Source organism: Ostrea edulis, chromosome 3 (genome assembly GCF_947568905.1).
Source record: "Ostrea edulis chromosome 3, xbOstEdul1.1, whole genome shotgun sequence".
In the NCBI taxonomy this organism is placed as follows: Eukaryota; Metazoa; Mollusca; class Bivalvia; order Ostreida; family Ostreidae; genus Ostrea; species Ostrea edulis.
Genome location: NC_079166.1, coordinates 70715701 through 70736071, shown reverse-complemented (window position 1 = coordinate 70736071; position 20371 = coordinate 70715701). Strand labels below are relative to the sequence as shown.

General features: G+C 38.0%; 1 protein-coding gene across 3 annotated transcripts in view; it reads left to right on the top strand.

Annotated features, from left to right (window-relative positions):
• Positions 1 to 18898, top strand: part of LOC125674784 (uncharacterized) — a 44142-nt gene extending 25244 nt beyond the window's left edge. Inside the window, exons 2-10 of one of the 3 annotated variants that reach the window (XM_048912065.2) lie at positions 7369 to 7440; positions 8260 to 8331; positions 8430 to 8457; positions 10835 to 11187; positions 11340 to 11660; positions 11766 to 11805; positions 14557 to 14956; positions 15061 to 15248; positions 15822 to 18898. In XM_048912065.2, the coding sequence (XP_048768022.2) occupies positions 7376 to 7440; positions 8260 to 8331; positions 8430 to 8457; positions 10835 to 11187; positions 11340 to 11660; positions 11766 to 11805; positions 14557 to 14956; positions 15061 to 15248; positions 15822 to 17234 (2880 nt within the window). In that variant the 5' untranslated portion in view covers positions 7369 to 7375 and the 3' untranslated portion in view covers positions 17235 to 18898. Of the gene's footprint in view, positions 1 to 7368; positions 7441 to 8257; positions 8332 to 8429; positions 8878 to 8922; positions 9074 to 10834; positions 11188 to 11339; positions 11661 to 11765; positions 11806 to 14556; positions 14957 to 15060; positions 15249 to 15821 lie in introns of those variants that run through there. The other 2 variants (XM_048912067.2, XM_048912066.2) reach the window with 2 other exon arrangements.
• The last annotated feature ends 1473 nt before the right edge of the window (positions 18899 to 20371 follow it).

The following is a 20371-nucleotide window of genomic DNA, read 5'->3' as shown; positions in this document are numbered from 1 at the left end:
ATATTTTCAATCGATACTGCGGGGTGAGCGAGTGTTGTAATTGCTCCCATTCACGCGGCCCACACGGCTGGTTCATAACACACCCAGCTTGTTCCATCAAGGCTTTCGCTTCTCGTTTCTGATCGAGAGAATCTTTATCCCCTTTTCTCATGCGTAACCATTTCGTTTCCCATGCCGGGTCGTTTGATTTCTGGCTGTGTAGACGTGCTACCACAATAGCCCGGGACAAGCAGAGAGAATCCTCAGGATTTTGAATGCGAACGATCGCTCTCTTAGAGGTTTTGAATTTCTCCTTATCCACGTGTAGATGTTTTTTCTTAGTGCACCCGCTGCCTTGTGGATATTTGACATGGAAAAAATCCATCTGCACTGCCCCGTCGGTGATTAGGAATTCCTTTTTAGATTGCTGCACGGCTTCTATTTTGTTCAGAATTTTGTCCTCGTTGAGCTGATTGGACTGCGTAAATTCGTACCAAATAACTGAATCCAGAGACGGGTGCCGAATATTTAAACGTAGATAATCATTGGGATTGCACTGCATTTCCTGTTTCACATTTTTTAACATATCCCGGAAGAGGCGACGAATGAAGGCTGTATTTTCTTTCTCTGGAATAGGCTTGAAGGCAACATTGTAGACATTTTCCTTGACTTTAAATTTCCGTGATTGACGTCCTCGTTCCAGTTGAATTTTGTAATAATCCGAAATGAGTTTCTTTTTCCCTCCTCCCCGCTGTAAATACTGTAATCGCCGTTGATTCTCTCTGCGGAGTTGTAATTCACGCTGCCGTTGTCTGTTCAGCTGATCATTCAAAAATCTCAAGCGCTGTTCAATATAACTCCGTGGAAGTCCACTAGGTAACTTGTCTGACATGATGTCGAAAGTGACACCCAATGCACCGCGCGCCGCTTTATATATTACCTATAGACAGCGCTGGGTAAAACTAGGTACCGTGCCAGCTCTGGGGATTGTACCATTGTTCTTTAATAAACATGTCAACTTAAAGCCTTGTGTTATTCTTTAGATTTAATACACAGGAATACATAGAAATACACAGGATTTCACTGGATTTTATACCGATTTTCAGAAAAATAGCTCCAGGTTCCTTTTCCAGGAACTCAAAGCGAAAGTACCGCATCATAGAGCTAAAATTAGACCAGCGGCAATAGGCCAGCCTATTAACCCGACACCCGGCCTACAACCCCTGCTGGGGTCCGCAAGTTGACCCCGTCCTAGATATTGAACCACTCCGTTGACCCCGACACCGCTTGACCAATCAAAAGACGCCCTTGCTTGACCTCATTTGCATAAAAAGTGCACTCAGTTGAACCCCCTATCGGGAGGGCTTATACTACTGATGTCATGTCTCATCGATAACATGTGGATCGCTATCTATGAATTGCTTACATAATTTACTGTGTCGGATTTAACTGGCGCAATGCTGCATGCTATGGTAAGTCAAATTGTAGTTTAAATCTGTTATTTTGAATTCCTTTTTGCCTGACCAGGTCATGCTAATATTCAGCCCGAAACTTGGATGTACTGTAAATCAAAGAAGGACTTGCTCCCAATGTACGTAAAGTTAGGTTAGATAAAACAGTTATTTCGAATGTTGACAGTCTAAGCTGCGTAGTAACAATTTTGTAAAATAAATAGAGCAAAAATTATTCGATATGATATCAGTACCATACAAGAATACTTGCGTGAAGCCTGAATATTTTCCGATATCCCAAAGTGAAAGAAGACACCGCGCCATGTTCATTTCAGTCACTAGGCCTAACAGTTTCGGTAAATGTCGTTTTGTTCAATGATAATGTTTATGATATTAATGTAAAACTACCAAAATTGTACACAGTTTTTAAGCAACGATGCAATGAAGATGTATTGTGAACGACTTTAAAAGATGAAAACAACTAGGTATGGAAAATCTATAGTAAAAGGGCAAAACAAGCTGCAACCGAAAACTATTATTAGGTTAGGGAATTTCCCTTGCATTAAACATAAACACCTATGTACATATACATAACACGAAATAAAAAACGTACTTTCCTTCTCCATAAGATACTTAAACCAGCCATATTTTCTGTAAAATTCAAGTTTACCACCACCAGCGCATTATAACCGTAATATTTTTCAGCAATCCGGAATATCGTTTTTTGAAAAACAAAAATAGTGCTCATAGATCGCCCTAAAATATTTTTGCATTTATGGTCAATTGAAAAGGTTTATATTATAAAAATACTTTAAATATTTTGGGCGAGATGAAACCAGTATGGCAAAACCTTTACAAAATAACCAGTTTTTGGTGAAAAATGACAAAAATACGGTACCATATCCGGTTCTAGTATGTATACAGCTTTAGTTGTGCTCCTATTTTTAAAATCTAACATGTTTTTTTAAACCCCGGATTCTGATACATATTTATAACACCAATACTCGTATTCAACATTTACTTTCATTTTTATATATTTTAAGGGCCATATTTTGGGGTTTGTGAATCAGGTTCTTTACATTAAAGTTTCTTGACATAGTGCATATTCAAGTTTGTTAAAATCATGGCACCTGGAGTTAGGATGGGGCCACAATAGGGAATCAAATTTTTACGTACAAATATATTGGGAAAATCTTTAAAAATCTTCTTTTGAAGAATCAGTGGCCAGAGAAATTTATATTTACATGAAAATTTCCTGATATAGTGCAGATTCAAGTTTGTAAAAATCATGGCCCCCGGGGGTTGGATGGGACCACAATAGGGGATCAAAGTTTTACATGCGAGTACATGTATATAGGGAAACTATTTAAATATTGGCCAAGGTGACTTAGGTGAGTGATGTGGCCCATGGGCCTCTTGTTGCGGTCTCAACTGAAGGACCGTCCCATTTTGTCGCCTCGTACGACAAGCAAGAGGTACCGGGGACCTATTCTAACCCGGATTCCCACGACACATGACAAAAAACTCACAAAATCAATAGGACAAAAAGTCAGAAAAATGACTTTGTTTATGCCATAGTATAAGCCCTTTCCGTTCATATGCCTTCACTTACTACTTGTGTTGACAATATCAATCGAGAGTGAAAGGAAGCTAACTTTAATCCTGTCATCAGATTTTGTTTTGACAATACAATGTATGTAGTATTGTAAACCAAATTATCAGAAAGCTTATTCTTATTCGATGTCAATAGATAATCTCTTTTTTTAATTCGAATTCATATTTTACAATTAATATGATAAAATGAATGAAAATTGGATAATGATAAGAAATTACTATCGTTAGCTCACCTGAGCTGAAAGCTCAAGTGAGCTTTTCTGATCACCCGTTTACCTTCGTCTGTCCGTCTGTCTGTAAACTTTTCATACTTTCGACTTCTTCTCCAGAACCACTAAGCCAATTTCAACTAAACTAGGTACACATAATCCTTGGGTGAAGGGGATTCAAGTTTGTTCAAAGGAAGGACCATGCCCCCTCCAAAGGGGAGATAATCACAAAAATGTCATAATAGAGTTGGGTCACTTAAAAATCTTCTTCCAAGAACCTCTAGGCCAGAAAAGCTGAAATTTATATGAAAGCTTCTTGACATAGTGGGTATTCAAGTTTGTTAAAATCATGACCCCCGGGGGTAAGATGGGGTCACAATAGGGGATCAAAAATTTACATGCGAATATATAGGGAAAACCTTCTAAAGTCTTCTCAAAACCACTGGGCCAGGAAAGTACAAATTTACATGACAGCTTTCTGACATAGTGCAGAATCAAGTTTGTTAGAACAAAGGTCCCCGGGGTTACCGTTAGGATAGGGCCACAATCGGGGATCAAACTTTTACATATAAATATATAGGAAAAATCTTTAAAAATCTTCTCAAGAACCATTGGGCCAGAAAAGTTAACATTTACATGAAAGCTTTCTGGCTCAGGTTTTCTAAAATCATGGCCCTATGGGTAGGGTGGGGCCACAATAGGGGATCAAAGCTTTACATACAAATATATAGAGAAAATCTTTAAAAATCTTCTTCTCAAGAACCATTGGGCCAGAGAAATTTACATTTACAGGAAAGCTTCTTGGCATAGTACAGATTCAAGTTTGTGAAAATCATGGTCTCCGGGGGTAGGTTGGGGCCACAATATAGATCAACATATTTTACATGTGAATATATAGAGAAAATGTCTATGGGGCAAGGTGACTCAGGTGAGCGATGTGGACCATGGGCCTCTTGTCAAACTTTAAATAGATTTTTATAGAATATATAACATTTTTCATGTATACCTTCTTAAACTTAACAAGAAAAAACAGATTTTTTCAAATCTATATAAAACTCAATGTTTTTTCTTTTGAATTGTGACTTTTTATCCTGCGACATTTTATCGTACTTTCGTAAAATTTCTAATTGTGTCCATGGTCATTTTGTCCGTGACTTTTTGTCCTGTGACTTTCTGTCCGACAGTCTATGTGATTGGTCATTGAGAACGAAGGTAAAACTTGTTTCATTGACATCTATGAGATGCCTGGTCCAAACGTCTGTACGTTCGATCAAGCGATGTGCCACGCTGTATGGAAACAATAGTACAGTATAAGGTATGAATTTCTAGTTTGTGTACTAATGTACTAGGGGGATTTAAAATGGTTACCGCAATCTTCCATATCATTGTTTGAATACATACAGAATTCTTCTTGGAGTCTAAAATTCACTCAGAAAATCGGGGGAATAGCTGCAAACATTTGCGTTTGTCTCTTTGCGTTTTGTTATTATACCTCCCGAACGAAGTTCTGGGGGGTATATAGGAATCACTCTGTCTGTCCGTCTGTCCATCCGTCCGTCCGTCTGTCTGTGCAGATTCTTTGTTCTTTGACTTAGGCATACCATATTTGGCACACAGGTGGATCACCATGAGACGATGTGTTGAGTACCTTCATGACCTCTATATGACCTTGACCCTTGACCTCAAGGTCAAAATTAAAGGTTTTTTACTATGGATTCGTGTCCGGGCCATAACGTCTTTGTTCTTTGACATAGGTATGCCATATTTGACACATGAGTGTATCACCATGAGACGATGTGTCATGTACCTTCATGACCTCCATATGATCTTGACCTCAAGGTCAAAATTAAAGGTTTTTACAATGGATTTGTGTCAGGGCCATGACTTCTTTGTTCTTTGACATAGGCATATCATATTTGACACATGAGTGTATCACCATAAGACGATGTGTCATGTACCTTCATGACCTATAAATGACCTTGAACTTTGACCTCAAGGTCAAACTTGATTATAGGGTTTTGACATAGTCATACCATAAGACATGGGGTATCACCATGAGACTATGTGTCATGTACATTCATGACCTCTTTATGACCTTGACCTTTGATCTCAAGGTCAAAATTATAGGTTTATACCATGGATTTGTTTTCGGACTCTATCTTCCATTTTCTTCTACAAAGGCATACCATATTTTTACACTCGGGAAAGAGGTAATTTATACCTATTAACAACACCCTTTATTGGGGTAAGCGGGGGGGGGGGATTCTTAGTGAGCATTGCTCACAGTACCTCTTGTTAGGATTATACTTGAGCTACGGAGGTGATCTCTTGCTTTCTGTTTTTGTTCGTGGTCATACTACGCGTGTCGGTCCTAAACTTTTGTATATTTTCAGCTCCTCTTGAACTTTTGGACCAATTTCAACCAATTATGGTATACTGGTATAGCAGTTATGGGTAAAGGGGAACAAACTTTGAGATATCATGGACCCTGACTTTCAGGAAGTTGAAGGGTGGGAACTGAAACCAGAAAAAAAAACCAATGCAGTCTTGAAACATCTTCTTTACCCGTGAGGGTCAAGCACTCAATCTGTTTTCATGATTAAAAGGAGCGATAGGCCCATTACCAAAATTGTAAAATGCATAGCCTTTGGGTTCAGACCATCAGATGTTATACGTGAAGTTTGAGATATTTCTAAACGTGAACAGCTATTATTTCCTATCGGTCTATCAGCAAGTAAGCTTTTCTTAAAAATTTATCATCTAAATGTCGACTGCTATAATATTTCACATTTTATAGCAAGGTCAAATTCAACGAAACTTAACTTGGGTTGACGGAGATTCAAATCTATTTGAACGAATAGTCAATTCTCCTTCCAAGGGGGTATAGTTAAGGAAAAGAGAAAATAGAGTAGTGCGTTTAAAAAAAATAAAATAGAATAAAAAATAAACAAAACAAAACAGAAAGAAAAAAAAAAACCTTCCCTGAATCAGATGAAGCAACAATAGGCATAACAGTTTTTACATGGGAATACATGAATGAAAGAAAGAATTGCGAATGATGGCATTGTTTCGCCGCCTACCTTCTTGTCAATTTTCATAAATTATCATTTTAAAATTATTTCTATTGTCATTATAGATATTTATATATGAATTTTAACTAAATCATTCAAAGGAATTTGACAATTCAATAAGTATTTTAAAAGATATCATGTTTTAAAGCCTGATTTTCAAATCTCATTAGCAAAATTGAAAACCTTTTTACAAGTTGAAAATATAGGCGGGAATCCAAAGCTAATATGCTAAGTTCTTTCTCAAAACTAAAGGTTTCAATTCGTAAAATGAATAGTAACTCATCCTCTTTAAGGGTAAATTCATGTTTGCTCACATCATGACATTTGGTGGGTAGAGGGTCGATTATACATTGAAATGCATCCATGCATATATATTCAAGTTTAAATTCGAGTGTGTTCAACCCATGATATCTTGGTTCCAAACGGTGTGGGGGAGATTTGCTCAAAAGGGATGTGTGACAAAACATCAATAGCGAAATATCCCTTGATCCTGTTGATTAAATACTTATACATCTACAATGTACCCATGAATTTGAATAAATGTTAAACGCCGACATCTCCTTACAATGACTGAATCAATTTCCTTTGTTTAGGAATTGCTGTTTGATAAACTATTGTAATATATAGGTGAGGAGAAAAGTTAAGGTTGATCCGGGAATCGAACCCGGAACCTGTGTAATACTTATCAGATGCTCTAACCACCGAGCTAACCAGGCCGATATTCACGGCCTGGATAGCCCTAATTATTACACTCCTCCCTCCTCCAATTTGTTTTCACCTTCAAAGACACACAACCCATATTGTTTTCGCCACTGGCAGGACTTTTACCTGATGTCCACGGCACCAAAGGTAATAAAAACGAAATAAAAAAATATATCTAGACCGGGAATCGAACCTTGTACCCCCGCATTACTAGTTTTAGGTCCCCTAACCACTGAGCCGCCTAAGCCGACACCCACGGTCCGCACAACCCAACTAATACACTGTCGATTACCACATTTCATAACACTATTTAAAGAAATATTTATTTTCAATTCTCTGCAGGTTAACCATGGCACATGCACCCAGTAATATAAAGGACTCTGATGAATATAGGGGAGAAGTCTCATTTAAAAGGTACATCTATCAAGCAATTTACTATGACTGAGACAAATGCAACACGATCTACAACTGAGTTCACTATTATAGACATATCATTATACCCCCCGCAACAAGTTGTGGGGGGGGGGGGGGGTATACTGGAATCGGGTTGTCCGTCTGTCCGTCCGTCCGTCCGTCTGTAGACGCAATGGTTTCCGGACTCTAAAGCATTATCCTTTCCACCTACCGTCACCATATCATACATATGGACTACCCATGGGATGAAGATGTTCCCTATCGATTTTGGGGTCAAAAGGTCAAAGGTCAAGCGCACTGGACATCGAAGAAGCAATATGGTTTCCGGGCTCTAAAGCGTTATCCTTTCCACCTACAGTCACCATATCATACATATGGACTACCCATGGGATGAAGATGTTCCCTATCGATTTTGGGGTCAAAAGGTCAAAGGTCACGCGCACTGGACATCTAAGTAGCAATATGGTTTCCGGGCTCTAAAGCGTTATCCTTTCCACCTACAGTCACCATATCATACATATGGACTACCCATGGGATGAAGATGTTCCCTATCGATTTTGGGGTCAAAAGGTCAAAGGTCACGCGCACTGGACATCGAAGTAGCAATATGGTTCGGTTTGTCATGCCATTTGTTTTTTACACTCAGAAAAGAGGTAGTTTATACTTATTACCAACACCCTTTGGGAGATTGGGGTAAGCGGGGGGTATTCTTAGTGAGCATTGCTCACGGTACCTCTTGTTTTTGTCTGTTTCAGTTTTAAATAAATACTGTTAATTGTAGTTTAATAATTACAGAGATACGTTTTCAATTATCTGCAGGTTGATCAAGGCACATACACCCGCTAATGTAACGGACTCAGATGAATACAGGGGAGGAGACTCATTTAAACGGTACATCAAGCAAAGAATTTACTATGGCGTAGACAAATGCAAAATAAGATCTACAGCTGGGTTCATTATCATAGACATATCATTTTTTTCTGTTTCAGTTGTATAAGGAAAGATGGAAAGATCGTGGTAAGTAATTTGTATCATAACAAATTAGCTCATCTGAGCCAACAGATGGTGTGAGGTTTTGTGATTGATGTTTGTCATCTGTCAACTGTAATGGTTTCACATACAAGCTCGGTTGTTTTGCCTCTAGGGCCTAATGGTCAATTTCAGCTACATGTAATGACAGCACAATGCATTCTGAAATTCGACCATAGGGAAGATTGGAATTCCTAGCTCACTTAAGTTGAAAGCTCAAGTGAGCTTTTCTAAACACTTTTTGTTCGGTTTCTGTTTGTCTGTCCGTACATAAACTTAGAACATTTTCAATTTCTTAAAAAAAAAACAACAACGGGGCTATCTTCTGCAAACTTGCCAAAACCATGCTTTGAGTAAGGAGGGATCAAGTTTGTCCAAATGATGTGTCACGCTTTCTTTGAAGTGGAGGTAATTAAGAATTTAGTAAAAATTTGTATTGTTTGAAAATTTTCTTCTCAATAACTGCATGGGCCAATTTCAAACAAAAATGCGTGTCATCTATCTTTCTGTTTTTAGTAAACCAGAAGTGATCAACGAGCTAGATAGAACAAAGAACATGTTTTGGTTCCAGCTGACAAAGCTTGTAACAATGTTGTCATTGTTTGTAAGGCTCATTATTGCAACTGTATTGTAAACGAACTTGGCATTAATTCCACTTTCGGTAATCCTATTTAAACGGGTACTCCAACTGCCCATCAATAAGATGAAATTCTTCAACATCCTGCTCCAGTTTTCTAACACATTTAATGTTACAGTCAATAAACGAATGGATATGAGTTACCATACCTATACATGTATTATATTCTTAAATTTCACAACGCTATTACAAACATAGATACATTGCTCGATCCATAGTAAATTTGAAATCACAAATCTCTTCTAAAATCAACTTCAAAACATATGCCTTCTGCTCCTTTCATTAAAATGGAAAAAAGGAAATATTGCTACCTTGTGATAAGACATGATTATTGTATTCTTATTGAATTATTTTGTTTAACACAACTCTGATTCTAAGCACAAGTACTCTGAAGTTGATATCAAAAGATGCTGGAGTTCATCAACGGCATTATCTTCATAGTCTTTGGTGATTAGGTTTTTCAACAGTCTGTTGGAATTTCCATGGACACGAATTATGCTCCTTTAGTAGCTGACCTGTTTTATATTCTTGCAAGGCAGAATTTATTCAAAAGCTTCCACTATCATCAATAATCATTTTTATTCATTCATCGATTCGATATATTCCAGGGAAACTCGAACTAAAAGATACCATATAATCTTCCACATCTGCTTCGTACTTTGATATTTTATTGAATATAAATATTAACGACAAACTAGCAACTCAATTTGATGACAAACTGGATCTGGATGTTTACTCGTCCTGGGCACCTGCTCCCATCTCTGGTATAATCAGGGGTCTGTGTTTGCCCAACTCTCTATTTGGTATTGCTTATGGGGATTATGAGATTGATTACTGTTCGTTATCTTCACCTTTCATAACTTCAGCTTCTCCATCGTCAACTTCCCTTATGTAAGTAGCAATACCCCATTCTCACCTGCATATGCTGTTTATATATCCCCACTAAGTCGATACGCAAGACCTTGCAAGTTAGATGTGCTGCATATGATCAGTTTTTAAATCGAGGCAAGCTACTGGCAAGTAATTTGTTGTTACTGGGGTTTCAATAGTCTCGTTTAAAGTCAGCTTTTCACAAAGTCTATGGTCATTATAACAATCTACCCTATCAATGCTACTTGTCCAGGGATCACGTACTGTTTTCCATTGTTCGACCGGTCTTTACACACTGGTTTTAACTACGGAAGACTTAATTTACTTTATCAAGATATATGGATCAAGACAAATGTCACTGGTTGACACTATCTGCTTACTCCTCCTAGGAACATGCAGTGTCCATGTTTGGCGTACTTTTGCTTTTGTATTATGTATAGGAGTTATGAGATTGATCACGTTCGTTATCTTCACCTTTCCAATATTCTTATAACAAAAACACAGGGATGCACTTGTATAATTTTCCAATTGTTATCCAAACATCCTATATTTAGTGAAGATGAAAGTGGTTCCCACCGAAGCGAGACTGGACTCATAATTGGAATTTCATCATTTCTATAATTGAGATTTATCATTTCTATGATTGAGATTCATTATTTAACATTGACAAATGCAATCTATGAGGTGTGCTATGGGACAAAGAACTCTTGTTCAAGATTTGAAAATTACTTCTGAGCTTTGTTAGATTTTATTATTTAGGTTTGGGGGTTTTCTAACTCAACATACAGGTATCTTCATTTTTAATAGATTTCATAAAGCTCTGATTCTTTATAATTATTTTCATTTTTTAAAAAAAAGGAAAAACAGAAGATCATGTGTACAATATGTTCAGCAATTGGTGACAATGCAGAGGCTATGATGGTTTGCAAGGAATCTGACTGCAATGAGAAGCTATGTGAGGCATGCACCAAACGGCACAAGAAGCAAAAAGCCACAGCAGGTCATAACGTCATCAAACTGAAGGATGACACACCGGATGCTAATGAATTCTTCTGCGAGCTCTGCCAAGACGAGACTGTCCATGGATTTGGGTATTGTATCGATTGTACTGAACCGGAAGTAATGTGTGAGAAGTGTTGCAAACGACATATTGTGTCGAGAAAATTCCGGAATCACAATATTTCAGAGGACTTGAAATCCCTAAAATTGACGTAAGAAAATATTTTCTACATATAATATTTTACTATTTATTAATTGATTTATTAATATTCATAGATTTTAATTGATATATTACTTACACGAAATGTGGTAGAATTGTGCTCAGTTTTCTCTCATAGTTCTGAACATATTTTGGATACTCTAGGCATGGGCAGACACCGTCCGTAAAAACATTGATATCAAAGTCAAATGGTAAAATGACTGGTAATTCTGTTGTGAAACATCAAGCATCCAGCGTCAAACCTGCAGTTCCACCACCAGCAGTGGCACCTAGATATCATTGTGAACCTTGTCGATTTGAAAGTAAAAAGGTACACGCCACACAGTTCTGTCTTGACTGTGAAGAACCGGAACCAATGTGTCGTCCATGTGGTCAGCAACATTTGAAACAAAAGGTTGGGAGAGGTCATCAATTGTCTCAAAGCATGCAACAGTTTGGATCTCAGAAAGGAATGGTGCATACTAGGTACAATTATATATTTGTGGCATTTGCATTTTTCTGTTAAAATGAACATTCTTTACACATGTGCAATATCTATGCATTTTTTAAAATATATATTTACCTAAATAGCATAAAGAACTTGCAGCAACAGTTCAAAGGACCAAAAGATGTAAGTTGAACAACATATTTGTAAGTAACAATATTTGTAGCTACATGTAGTACCACATCCAGTTAATCAGATTGCTTACTGAGGGTGTTGCAGGTCAACAGGGGAGGTTACTCCTACTAGGAATTTGCTCCCAACTCTGGTGTTTGTAGGAATCCGTATTTGCCCTTTTATTGAATTTGTAGTCCTTGTGGGATTTTGTGAGATTTATCACTGTTTGCTATACTCATCTTTTTCATCGAGGCGGTCGGTCGCGTTCAATGTTTTGTCATTATACATGTAGCGCTGTTGTAGATTACTTGACGCGAGGTTTTATAGCATGTAGGCATGCAGTTTTAAAATGTCCGCCACTATATATGAAGATAGCAATGGGCTTGTATCTCTGATCTTACAACATCTATTCCAATGTACAATCCTTATAAATTGCTAATTTTATGTGTTAAAATGAATCATATATATGGCTCATGGCGGGTGTGACCGGTGTGTGTGTGTGGGGGGGGGGGGGGCTTACTCCATCTAGGCACCTTATCCCACCTCTGGTATGTCCAGAGGTCCGAGTGTGACCAATTCTTAATTTTGTATTCCTTATGGGAGCTATGAGGTAGATCACTGTTCGTTATTTTCACCTTTTCATATCTATATCTGTTCGAGGCAATTCTTTATGTAATGAAAATGGATGGCAATTGGATCTGATTTATGGTTTATTCGTTGTTCTGATGTTTCAAATGATACTGATTGTGAAGGAAAATCAGGCCTGACACAATCGGATGAAAGTAGTATTTTTACATATTATATATTTTGATGCACATTCCATGGATTGTGGTTCAATGTTTGCTCTACTCTTAATTTTGCATTCTTTTTGGGATGTTTGCCCACTGTTCATTTCCTTCACTTTTTATACGCCCGTCTTTAGACGGGACGTATTATGGTTCAGCAATATCTGTACGTCCGTCCGTCCGTTCGGAGTTTTCTGTTTCTAATTTCATTTTTCTGTCGCATATTAAGCTGAAACTTGCCATGTAGCTTCTTTGTGGATCACTCTAGATCATAGTGCAATTTAGATCCATTTCGACCTCCCTTGAAGGAAATTTGCCTCTTTATTTGAAAATTTTGTGTTATGGAGGCTACATGAAAGGTGAAAGATAGCAATAATTTGTCTGACGAACTCTTGTCACAATTTTCAATTGAGAGCCATCTCGATTTACGGAGTGTTTGTTTGGGTAATGAAGATGTGCATGCGGGAACTATTTTGATTTTCTTCAATTTTTCACAGGTTGTTGAACGTAGTCCGTTTTGAATAAACATTACGAAGAGAGTACATGCTTTGTTTGGTGAACACTCCCATATATTTCAAATGAGGAACTTTTTATTTTACAGAGTGTTTATATGGGTATTGAAGGCGTGCACATGGCAAGGATTTTCATTTTCATCAATTGTTTTTGAGAAAAGTACAGGTTATTGAACTTTGTCAGATTTGAGGAATTATGACAAAGAGAGTACATTATTTGTGTGCTTTCCTTCCATAGTTTGCAAGTGAGGAACTTCTTATTTTACAGAGAATTTGTATGGATAAGAATGATGTGCATGTGGCAGGGATTTTGATTGTCAAATTTTGCGAAAATTACAGGTTGTTGAACTTAGTTCATTTTGAGGAAATGTTATGTTAAATGAAAGGACATGGTTTGTCCTTTTAGATCCTCTCACAGTTCAGAAGCTAGGATATGTGTAAATAACTTAAAATGTGCATTGCGCAAGGATTTTGATTTTCAACAATTTTAAGTTTTCTTTGATGTTTTAGATATTTGTTGAAATTGGTCTTTGGGGAAATATTTTATACAGAGAACTATTGATGTGTCAACCTACCTCCTTTTTCAGCTTTAAGCTAAGACCGTTTATTCATACAATGCCAAGAAAGTACACTGTATGCTACGGCCTGATGATGACTGAAACTACCTGAAGCAAAGTTCTTTAAGTTATGTCGTAAGAAAAACACCCTATGTAAGCATTTTGCATAAGTGTATTATATACCGTTTACGGTACTCCCGTTCGTTCTAGACATACACAGTAAGTTAATTCAGTAAATCAATAAACTTGCACAATACACACCGTATCAAAGTGTATTATACCGTTTACCTGTTCGTTCTAGACATACACAGTACATTCATATTTAAACATATGTATGGCGGTCAGAGCCGTAGCTATCAGGGATCTCGTCTGCCACGACACGTGACTTCCGTTTTAAAAGTCCAGTCCGTAAGATCGACAATTCTTACTACTGAATACCTAGCATTTGGTGAAGGAACAAACACTACCCGTTAGGTCTGACTCAGCCATGGCATGACCGGGACTGGAACTAACAACCTCCCAGTCATGAAGCAAACATTCTAACCACTAAGCTATGGTCATTCTAACCACTACGCTACCGTGACCGGCTTGTTTTTATTCTATTGATTGATTGATTGTATCATGCTGTTTTTATTCTAAAATTCAGATCAATATGGAACTCTCGTGTACCATTGCTGGTCCATAAACACATGATAGAACACAATGTTGATTTTCAAAATCACATACATAGTTTTCCCTTTCTCATACATGTAAGAGGAAGGAGTGTGGCAGACAGTCGGGTTTGACGTTCAATGGTCAGATGTCCTGATTTCTAATTTAGGGGAGGTCCATTGTGTCCTGCATAGTACTCATCAATGACGATACAAGGATGAATATTACAACTATTAATTTGATTCTTGTATTTTGTAGATTCCTGGTAAACCGATGGCAGCAACGATAAAATCAGATTCGGTTAAGTTGCACTGGGGACGATGTGATGACGTGGACTGTTATCAGATACGATACAAGAGTAAATCCGGCAAAGAAAACTGGAAAATTATTCAGACTGACATCAACAAAAACGAATTAAACATAGAGGGTCTGATGGCGAATACCACATACATTTTCCAAGTCCGAGGGGTGAAAGGGGATATTGAAGGATCTTACAGTCCGGCAAACGAGGGCATAAAAACACAAGAGTCGTTGGCGTCTTATCTCCTTGGTTTTTCAGAGCAGCTGACTAGTGGGAATCCTTCAAAATTTGAATTACCATTAAACGAAAACCCTAGGGCTAGAAATGAACAGTATAAAATTCGTCAAATATGCTTAGGTGAATAAAAGTGTTAATCATTCAAAGCCTAATGATTTTGAATAGTATGTATAAAAAGTTGTTAAATTCTTTTTGTTTTCTTTACCAAATGTGTAATATTGTAGGAGACATGACAAATAGAAGAAATCGGGAAGAAGAGAAAACTATTATGTTGGTCGGTTCCACTGGATCCGGCAAAAGCACGCTTGTGGATGGCATTGTCAATTATGTGATGGGTGTGAGTTTTGAAGATCCATTCCGATTTACATTGGTCAAACTAGAAGACGATGAACGGCGTAAAACAGGAAACCAAGTAAGCTTGTACATAATATAAAACTTATACGGTACCAATTTTGATGCACCAGATGCGCATTTCGACAAATAATGTCTCTTCAGTGATGCTCAAGCCGAAATGTTTGAAATCCGAACTAACAATGAAGTTTTAGAGCTATTATAGGGAAAAACAGTGTGCCAAAAAAGTGGAGTCAAATTCGTCTAAGGATAAGAGCTATGCGTGAGGGAGATAATCCTGAATTTTGAAATGAATTTCTAGCAATTAAATATACATCCGTATTTTCAAACTAGTAACTTAGTCCTTAACTACTGGGCTGTAGAGACCCTCGGGGACTAACAGTCCACCAGCAGAGGCCTCGACCCAGGGATCATAATGTAAAACTTATATACGGTACAAAATGTTGATGCACCAGATGCGCATTTCGACAAATAATGTCTCTTCAGGGATGCTCAACCGAAATGTTTGAAATCCGAAATAACAATGAAGTTTTAGAGCTATTACATGTGAGCCTAGCAATAAATAAGAACTAAATATGATGAAATGATAACTGTACATAATGTATTGATTGAATGACTGTAAATTGTTTTGCAGGCAGTATCGCAAACGGAGTGGATAACAGTTTACAAAATTGCACCACACAAGGGAAGTAGACTAGACTATACCCTTAACATCATAGACACGCCCGGATTTGGAGATACTAGGGGGATAGATCGAGATAATAACATTGTGGACCAAGTTCGCTACCTATTTTCGGCAAAAGGAGATAAGGGAGTCCTGTACTTGGATTCCGTTTGTTTTATTGTCAAGGCACCAGATGCGCGTCTCACACCAGTACAGAGATATATCTTTCATGCGATTATGTCCCTTTTTGGGAAAGACATCGAGTCGAATATCTGCACGTTGATAACATTTGCAGATGGCGCAGATCCTCCAGTTTTAGCATGTTTAATGGAAGCTAAACTCCCGTTTGGTTCGACCTTTCAATTCAACAATTCTGCATTATTTGCAGTTAACAAAAATCTTCAGAGTAATGCACTGTCGCCTTTTTTCTGGGAAATGGGTTGCAAAAGTTTTGAAGCATTCTTCAAACATTTGAAGAAATTTGAAACAAGAAGTTTGTCACAGACGAAGGATGTCTTGCACGAAAGAGAGCAACTGAAAACGATCATCAGCAGTATAAGACCACAGATTAGCGCGGGCCTGTCCAAGTTAAGTGAGCTACGAGAACAGCTCGACTTATTTAATAGACACGAAAATGACATCGAAAACAACAAAGATTTTACTTACGAGGTAGAAGAAACGAGGCAATACCAATGTGATTTGCCTCCAGGTCAACATGTTACAAATTGTTTGCAATGCAATGTAACTTGCCATGAGGATTGTAGAATTGCAGACGACAATAACAAGATGAACTGCTGGGCAATGACCAATGGCTATTGCAGAATCTGTTTTGAGAATTGTTATTGGAACGAACACAAAAATACCCCATACATATTTACGTATGCGACTGAAACTGTTACCAAGACGTACCAAGAAATGAAGGACAGATACGAAAGAGCAATTGGAGAAAAATTAACACACCAAACGTATTTAGAAGAACTGACCACCGACGTTGATGAACTCATGGACAACATTATGGATATGATGAATGAAATGAATCGATGCAAGACGAGACTGAAAGAGATTGCCTTGAGACCGGATCCACTCTCTACCGTTGAACACATAGATCTTATGATTCAAGCAGAGGAATCAGAAAGACAGCCAGGATACGATAGGAGGATCAAAATGCTTCAAGAAATGAAAAGAATGGCACTGGTCGACAGAGATTATCAGAATTTAGACACAAACTTCCGTAGAACTCGCAGTGATATAAGTAGCGCTGTAGGCAAAGAGTTCCCTGGAAGACGTAAAATCAAGTCGCGTCGTCGGTCTAAGAAGAACAGTCCTGGTGTAGTTGAGAAGGGAATACACATGATGAAAAAGTTTTTTGGAGAACTAATCTGAATCTTTTAGTGACTGGTTTTGTCGTGTCATGTCTGTAAATTTAAGGTGTTATTTCTTAAGTTTCTTATCATTACTTCTTAGGTTTTTGTTTAATTATTGTATTATCATCATATCAAACTTTATTCCATGTTAGTCATTACGATGTACCTGATGAAGAACATATTGTACTAGACATGGAGTCAATTGAGCTTTCAGAGTGCGTATACTAGCTGTAGAAAAGATGATATGCAAAAGTAACCTGCATAAAATTTTCTATGACAGATGGGAGGAATACGATAAATCATAAGTCCAAAACCCTCCCAGTGATTGGAAGTGTTATCCTGGTCCGTCTTTTTGACTTTTCTAGTTTTAGGTCACTGAGTAAACTCAGGTGACATATTGCAATTGGTCTGCGTCCGTCGTCTTCGTTTGTACGTTAACAATTGAACATTTTTAACTTCTTCTTATATACCATTCCAACTCTTTTCAAAATTGGTGTGAAGCATTTTTGGGACAAGGGGAACATAAATTGGAAATTTCAAGGCTCTTGGACCCTGGGGTTTTAGGAATGGAGAAAAAACTGCCTAAAATTGACAAAATTTCAAAATATTGCTCTACTACCGCATATATGTATGACAAACTAAATGCATAGTGATGTAGAGCAGGAGGGTCTCTTCCAAAATTGTAGATTTCGTGATCTTTGGGGTAAAGGTTCTGACTCCAGGGCGGAGCCAAACTTGGTATACAGTATATAATATCTATGTGTAAAGCATTTAAAAAGCATCTTCTTCAATGGTATTGATACTAAACTGAAACTAAATGGGCATTAAGAATGTACAGGTAGCCCTTTACCAAAATTGTAATATTTAAGTCTTTCTTGTAACTATTCGAATTCTTCTCAAATGTGTTATGGAGCATCATGGGAACAGGGGGGAGATAAGTTGTAAATAACAGGATTCCGTCACCCCCGGGGCTTTATTGGCGGGGCAAATACTGCCAAAAATGACAAATTTTCAAAAAATCTTTCTCTCTACAACCGCATATCTCTAAGAAAAAACTAAATGCATAATGATGTAAAACGGGACGACCTCTACCAAAATTGTAAATTTCATGATCCCGGTTCTGACTCCAGGGCGGATCCAAACTCTGTATATATAGTATAGTGTATTTGTTACACTGTAGATAATTTCTTCTTTGATGTTATAGTGATCGTAATTTTTTGAGTAGTTATTGACCAAGTTGGCATTTTTATGGCCGGTGTTATAGAACCAGACTTCCCCCATAGTGAGACCCCCCCCCCCCCCCGGAAGTCTGGCTCTAGAGTGGGCCTTCCCCCTGCGGAAGTCTGGCTCTAGAGTGAGCCTTCCCCCTGCGGAAGTCTGGCTCTTGAGTGAGCCTTCCCCCTGCGGAAGTCTGGCTCTTGAGTGAGCCTTCCCCCTGCGGAAGTCTGGCTCTTGAGTGAGCCTCCCCCCGGAAGTCTCGCTCTAGAATGAGCCTCCCCCCCCCCCCCCGGTAGTCTCGTACTAGGGGGAAGATTCACTCTAGAGCCAGACTTCCGGGGGGAAGTCTCATTATGTGGGAAGGCTCACTCTACAACACCGGTAACTTGCATTATATGTTTGTGGGGGCAATATCATTTTAATTTTGCTATAACATGATTTCTAAATAAATTCATAGTAACACGTTTTACGCTTTATTTCATGCATCAACACAGAAAATATGTCATCCAAGCGGGGACAGTATCAAAAGTAGTTCGGACCGGAAGTGCTTTACCAAACGGGCGTGTGATAAAGCTAATGATTTATCTCACTTTCAATATACACCACACGCATTAGATAAACAATGTTCACATACCATATTTATCGGATATGAATCAACATTGTTCTATCCAATAATTTAAATCCACTTTCCCCAAAGGATGCTATGTGTTCACTTGGGTTGAAAGTTGAGAAGTCGAAAGTCTAGACAGACAAATAGAAGGATAAAGTTATCGCAAGTGTCATAAGACAACGGAGAATTTTGGTTCATAAAGTTCCAAACCTACGAGGGTTATCCCAAAAAGTCGTAGACAATGCTAGTAACTCATTTATTCATTACAAAATATATTGATTTTGTTTTATTATTTAAAACCATCATTTTGTGTTTCTGTGAAGAAAGTTTCATGATAATATCTTTTTTCACAATGATGTAGAACGCAAATTAAAAAAAACCATGTTCATAACTATCTGTGCTCAAACTTTATCTTCATCGATTACATGACATTAATTTACCTTTAGGATTTCGCGGTCGTTATTTTCTTTTGGATAACCTTCCCATCTTCGGTTCTGATGTCATTACCTCCACAAACGTCTTGTGTCATTTAAACACTAGTGCCCCCTAACATTCTGGAGATCTGGTGTTTTCCTATTCTCTTTAGAGAAGTCGAGAGGCGATAGCCTACATCGATTTCTCTTCGCAAGCATTCATGTTTTGATTCTGGAAAACGTGTAAATGCCGGATTAAATTAACGTCAGAGGTTTCATAATAAACCGTCCAAGTATCGTTTTAGATAATGTGCATATTGAACAAAGGGAGGTAACTCTAATTCATACATGTAGTTCTAGTGCTTTGGTACAGAGACCATCGTCGCAAATCACGGTTTTGAGTCCACACACGCCCCCTCAAATGATGGAGAGAATCGATTAGAAGCACCCGTGGGTAACCGACGGTGTACAGATACCTGTTCGTTAAATTGTCAAATATAAGTAAACAGATTGCCGTATAAATGCATAAAGCTACGTAACCTAGAGCCATGTCCAGGACAAACTCATTGGATAGCAGGGGAATAGAGGAGCCAACAAAGATAGGGGAGAGGAATGAACACCTACTTTTGATTAAAGTATCACTGACCGTTAGAAGTTCTACATAAAGTTTCAAATCCTTCTAGAAGTTAACAACCATTACGTGTAATTCCTATCGACCTGCCGGCAAGTGAACCTTGTCCGTCGTCTTACTGCCGTCTGCAAGCACTTCACATTATACAAGTACGTGTGGGTCTTACTGCCGTCTGCAAGCACTTCACATTATATTATACAAGTACGTGTAGGTCTTACTGCCGTCTGAAAGCACTTCACATTATACAAGTACGTGTGGGTCTTACTGCCGTCTGCAAGCACTTC